Raw genomic sequence first — 6,256 nt, forward strand, 5'->3', positions numbered from 1 at the left:
TGCAGAGCCCAGGCCACCCCCAGGGCCAGGAGCAGGCCAGGAGCCCTGGATCCCCAGCACAGGCAGGGGCCAGGGGTCTGGGGCCAGGCCCTGCTCCCCCAGGCAGCCAGCCACACACAGACAGGAGCGCCCAGGGTCCCTGCTTCTCCGTTTATTATCAAGCAGCCTTCATTTAAAAAATAAAAATAACAACAGCAACCGAAAAGCGCGTGCGGGGCCCGACCCTGGGCCAGCTCCCGCTGATTCTAGTTGTAGTTTGGTTTCTTTACACTAGAGAAGTTCAAGTAGCTGAGATTTCAAGTTCACCATAAGGCACTTTAAAGCCAGGCCAGGCCAGGCCCCCTGCCCCGCAAAGGACTGACAATGACAGCAGACAGTACTGGGGGCTAGGAGGGGGGAGAAATATATTACATCATCTCTTTAAATATAGATAAACTCTGATTTGGGGCTAATACTCCCCGGGTGCTCCAGGGGCTGGGGGGCGCTGCTGCCAGGGCAGACGGGAATGTGCAAACAGCAGAGACGCCCCTCGGGGGAGGAAAGCCGCAGCTCTGGGGTGGCCCCTGGGGCTCATCTGCCTCCGCAGGAGGGTCTGGGCCCCCTCCCCTTCCTGGGCCAACTTGCCCACATAGTGCAACCGGAGAAAGCAGCAAGGAGTGCAGGGGCAAGTGAGGCCCGTCGGGGTGGGGGGGCGGCTCCTCAGTTAAGGCATGGAGGTGCAGAGGGCACCCTAGATTTGCATTTCCCTGCAGTGGACAGCTGGGGGCTCTAGCCCACAAGCTATTTACAATGGGGGGGGCTAAGAAGGGGGGCGCTCGGTGACACCAGCTCTGCCCCAGGGCACTAAGCGCTTTTCCTCCCCCAGCGCCCAGCCGGGAAATAAAAACATACAGCTTTAAAAACCAGGGGCTGGCAAATGTGCAGGGGGGAGGGGGGCAGCACAGCTCCTCCCAGCTCATCGCTAAGTGACCCCCCAGGGCCCTGCCAGCCAAACCCACAGGGGGGGGGGGGGGGGCGTGAAGTCCCCACCCTGCAGAGCCAGCTCCCTGGGGTGCAGGGCCGGCCACATGCCCCAGGGAGGCCACCAGGTGGCGCCCCATGGCCAGCTGTCAGGGCACGACACCCCAGCGCTGGGGGCGCAGCCAGGCCTGGCACACGGAGGGTTAAACACACCTGATTCATACAGGGAAGGGGCACCTGGTACAAGCTGGCTCCAGGTACAGCCTGTCCCACCCGCAGGGCGGGTGGCTCCCTGCCAGCTGGGTCAGTGTGGACAGGCTGCCCCCCCCCCCCAGCTCTGAGCACCAGCCAGCAGGGAGGGGCTGTGAGCTGGCAGAACCGCGAGATCCCGTCTCACCCCCCCTTGGGCAGTGAGCACAGCACAGCAGCCAGCACCTGGCACTGCCCCCCAGGCTATGGGGAGGGGCAGGGCGAGGCCCCCCCAGCATTTCATTGTGCAAATCCGCCAGGGGGAGTTTCCCCCTTTGCATAATTCAGAACAAACAGCGACGGGAAAAACAGGAACAGAAACTTGCGTCGTCAAGTGAGAGACAGTTTGTGTGGGGAATGGCTTCCCGCCCAGGGAGCAGGGTCAGGCTGCAGCCCCACCCCAACCCCAACCTGGGAACAGAACCCAGGAGTCCTGGCCCCCTGCTCTAACCCACCACCCTCCCAGAGCCAGGGAGAGAACCCAGGAGTCCTGGCTCCCAGCCCCCCCCCCCCCCCCGATCTCTAACCCCACCCAGCCTCCACCCTACTCCCCCCCCAGACCTGGGGACAGAACCCAGGAGTCGTGGCTCCCAGCGCCCCCATTCTAACCCACCAGCCCCCACTCCCCTCCTAGAGCCAGGGATAGAACCAGGAGTCCCGGCTCCCAGCCACCCTCCACACACACACACACTCTAACCACTAGACCCCACTCCCCTCCCAGACCTGGGGGACAGAACCCAGGAGTCCTGGCTCCCAGCACCCCCTGCTCTAACCACCAGCCCCCACTCCCCTCCCAGAGCCGGACAGAGAACCCAGGAGTCCTGGCTCCCAGCCACCCCTCCCCCCACATACACACACGCTCTAACCACTAGACCCCACTCCCCTCCTAGAGCCAGAGAGAGAACCCAGGAGTCCTGGCTCCCAGCCCCCCCCCATTCTAACCCACCAGTCCCCCTCCCCTCCCAGAGCCCAGGAGTCTTGTTTCCCAGTCCTCTGCCAGCTCTTGGAAGAGCCGTGAGACACAAGAAGGGGAAGAGGCCCAGCCCACAGCCCCTGCTCCAGGGGAGCTGGGACATACTCCTCAGGCAGCCCCGCCTGCCTCCCCCCCACAAGACCCACATGCCCGAAAGCCCCAGACAGTCCTTATTGCTTCTTGTGCCCGCTCCCGCCAGGGGCAGGGTCTGTGTGCTCCAGCTGGGGGTGCCGTGATGCACTATCTCCAGGGGGCGCTGGGCCTCCGCCCCGCCCAGCGCATGCTCACCCCACTCCCAACCCCGGAGCGGGAGCTGCTGGGGCTGTGCCCGCAGCAGCCCCCCCCAGGGCAGCGCCCGTCCTGGGGATAGTGCCTCTGGCCACCCGCCTGGGGCAGGGCCCTACGCGGTCTCCACGGGGACGGCCCCGTCCAGCTGCGGGCCCTCCTCTGCCTCCCCCTCCTCCTCTTCCTCGTCCTCATTGGGCGGGGGGACGCGGGCCGGGTCCCAGAAGCGGGCCAGCGAGAGGCGCAGGCTCTCCAGGCGCCCGTTGGACAGGTCGAGGCCCTGGGGGCCGGCGGGGGGCGGGGGCGGCTCTTCGCGGCGGCGCCGGCGCGTCCGCACCTCCAGGCAGTTCTGGCCCTTGAGGTGGCGCTGCAGGTGGTCGTCCTTGGCGAAGGCCTTGTGGCAGAGGTAGCACTCGTAGGGCCGGGCGCCCGTGTGAAGGTGCATGTGGTTCTTCAGGTCGTAGCTGTGCAGGAAGCGGGCGCTGCAGTGCTGGCAGGAGTAGGGCCGCTCGCCCGTGTGCTTCCTCATGTGGATCTTCAGCTTGTCGTTCCTGTGGGGGGGTGGGGAAGAGAACCGTGAGCGGGGGCGAGGGCGGGAGGTGCCGGTCAGTGGCAGAGGGCGCGAGGCCAGGAGATGCCCAAGCTCAGCCTAAGCAAGGGCCAGGATCACACGAGAACTGCCCCAACGCCCCCGGCAGAGAGCTGCTCCATGCCCCCCCACCGCCCACACCCACTGTCCCAGCTGGGCGCCATCATCCATCCCCTGGCATGGGAACATAGGAACGGCCAGACGGGGTCAGACCAAAGGTCCATCTAGCCCAGGGTCCTGTCTGCCGACAGTGGCCAATGCCAGGTGCTTCAGAGGGAATGGACAGAACAGGGAATCACCAAGTGATCCACCCCCTGTCGCCCATGCCCAGCTTCTGGCAAACAGAGGCTAGGGACACCATCTCTGTCCATCCCGGCTAATGGGCTCTGATGGACCTGTCCTCCATGAACTGATCTGGTTCTTTTTGGAACCCTGTTATAGTCTTGGCCTTCACAACATCCTCTGGCAAGGAGTTCCACAGGTTGACTGTGCGTTGTGTGAAGAACTACTTCCTTTTATTTGTTTTAAACCTGCTGCCTAGTAATTTCATTTGGTGACCCCTAGTTTGTGTGTTAGGAAAAGGAGTAAATAACACTTCCATGTTTACTTTCTCCTCACCAGTCATAATTTTATAGACCTCTAGCATATCCGCCCTTAGTCGAGAAGCAGGGGTGCGCGTGGGGAAATCAGCAGGCAAAGCGGGGGGAGGGGGCAGGAGGGGAACTGACTGGGTGAAGTAGGGGGTGCAGGGGGCATGCATGAGGCACTCAGCAGATGAAGCGGGGGCACACGGGAGGGGGACTCACCGGGTGAAGCAGGAGTGCGGGGGGGTGGGGGGGGACAGACACGACTCAGTGGACGAAGCGTGGATGCAGGGGGCACTCACCGGGTGAAGCGGGGGCACATGGGGGGCACAGGGGCACACGGGGGGAGACTCACCAGGTGAAGCGGGGGCACACGGGGACTCAGTGGGGGATGCAGGGGGCACTCACCGGGTGAAGCGGACGCCGCACACCTCACAGGCGAACGGCTTCTCGCCGGTGTGGGTGCGCATGTGCCGGGGCAGCTTGCCCGCGCCATGGATGATCTTGTGGCAGACGGGGCACTCCTGGGGCATCTGGGAGCGACGCTTGCGCACCAGCTTGTCGGGGCTGTCCAGGCCGGGGGCCAGGGGCTCCTGCTGCAGGGAGCTCAGGTAGGCCATGAGGTCAGGGTCAATGGGGTCCTCATCGGAGCCAGCGTCCTCGGGGGACAGGGCTGGCTGGTAGGGGTAGGGATACGGGTAGGGGTAGGGGTGTGGGGGCAGCTCCTCCTCCTCAGCCGCCTCGTAGCCCTCGTAGGGCTGGGCCAGACCCTCGGGCGCCGGGGGCAGCAGGGGAGATGGCTCCCGAGGCTCGGGCAAGGGGCTGCCGGGGCCCGGCTCTTCGGCGTGGTGATTGAGCCGGGAGGATCGGGCCTGCAGGAACTTGCGGGTCTTCTTGCTGCGGCGGGGGGCCGGGCGGGCAGGGAGCAGGGGGGCCCCGGCCCCGTCCGGCAGGGTGGCGAAGGCCTCGAGATAGCGGCGCGCCCGCTCGCAGTCCCCGTCATCGGGCCCGGGCGCCTCCCGCCCGCTGCCCTGCAGGATCTCCACGCAGGCGGCGATGACACAGGGGATCTCCAGCAGCTGGGCGGCCTGCAGCACCTCGCCCATGTTGGCGCTGCTGATGGTGAGCGTGGCCGTGTAGGCGAACTCCAGCAGCGCGCCCAGCGCCTCGGGCCCCACGAAGTCCAGCTCGCAGACCTCCTGCCCCGTGCCCGGCCCCGGCCCCGCAAACAGCTTCTTGAAGTAGCGGCTGCAGCCGGCCAGCACGGCCCGGTGGGTGCGGTACTCCAGCCCCTGCGTCCGGATGGTCACGTCGCACAGCACCCCGAGCTGCCGCTGCTCGTTCAGGCTGCTCAAGAGCTCGCTGCTGTGCTCCGGGAAGGGGATGCCGATCAGGTCATCCTCGGGGCTCCCCATCCTCCTCACCTGTGGGCAGAGACACGGCCTGGTCAGAGCCTTCCGCCCCCCACGCTCCCTGCAGCGCCAGCCTCAGCTCCTGCCAGTCTTGGCAGCTCCCACACTGGGACTAGCCAGGCCCTGCAGGGGGCTGGGGCCCTCCCCAGAGCTTCAACACCCAAGCCCCAGGGATAACCCCCTCCACTGCTCCGGGGGGCAGCCAGTGCCCTCAGCCCCACAGGGCCTGGGGGGAGGGGAGCAGCCCACGGGGCCGCGTGGCGATGGAAGGGGGAGGGAGCAGCTACTCAAAGGAAACTTCTGTGGTGAAAGCGTTAAGTGCGCCAGCTCCGCCATCGATTGAGGAAACCCCCCCCCCTGCCCCGGAGCGGTGCCAATGCCGGTGCGCAGAGGGGGAGTGGGCGTGCAGCCCCCCAGCACAGCAGATTCCTAGAAGAGATAACACCGGCTCCACGCTCCCACGGCACCGATAAAATCTGCCCCGAGGAGCTGACTGACGCCAGCCAGGCCGGGGGGGTGGGGGGAGCAGTATGTGCAGGACCCCCGAGCAGAGGGCAACGTCTGGTGGTGGGAAGGTGCTGAAATTCAGCGGCTCCTTGCCCCCCATCTCAGGGGTGTCAGCAGCCCTACCCCCCCCCCCCCAGGGTTCTCTGGGGGACCCACTGAGCTGCACTAAAGCCAGATGCTGCCAGGGGCTCCCTGTCCCCAGCAGGTACCAGAGCCGGGGAGGGGGAGATAAGTCTGTGCAGACGGAGGCCAGAGCTGGGGAGGGGGGCATGATGCCTATGGTCCCAGGGAGCAGGGCAGGGGACGCACCTACGCCCAGGGCTTCGATTCACTCTTGGGCAAGGGCCCCCTGCCAGGAACCGGGGCTTCGCCTTCCCCCGCAGCCCAGACACAGCCGCAGCACCCGCTCGCCGCCCCCCTCGGTACGACCACACCAAAGGGGGAAATCTCAGCACGCCGCATTTGAATTGGCAACCGGCGCAGGCAGCTTCCTGAGCCGCCACTCACAGCCCCCCAGCGCCCAACCCCGAGACCTCCCCTGGCACGCACCAGCTCCCCACGTGGGCACGAGACATGGGCCCAGGGCCCCAACCTCGCCACCTAGCCCCTAATGGGGCAGATGCCCCCATCCCCGTGGGCACACATGGGACCCGTGCCGGCAGCCCCAGCAGAGGCCAAGCGGACTGGCCTCTCTCTG

General features: G+C 66.1%; 1 protein-coding gene across 1 annotated transcript; it reads right to left on the reverse strand.

Annotated features, from left to right (window-relative positions):
- Nucleotides 1-2,582: 2,582 nt before the first annotated feature.
- On the reverse strand, nt 2,583-5,055 carry ZBTB7B (zinc finger and BTB domain containing 7B). The gene is made up of 2 exons (XM_065420540.1): nt 4,049-5,055; nt 2,583-3,018 (listed from the first exon to the last, which is right to left on the reverse strand). Exons 1-2 carry the CDS (start codon nt 5,053-5,055, stop codon nt 2,583-2,585), a joined length of 1,443 nt encoding a protein of 480 aa, XP_065276612.1.
- Nucleotides 5,056-6,256: the final 1,201 nt, after the last annotated feature.

Source organism: Emys orbicularis, chromosome 20 (assembly GCF_028017835.1).
Source record: "Emys orbicularis isolate rEmyOrb1 chromosome 20, rEmyOrb1.hap1, whole genome shotgun sequence".
Classification (NCBI taxonomy): Eukaryota; Metazoa; Chordata; order Testudines; family Emydidae; genus Emys; species Emys orbicularis.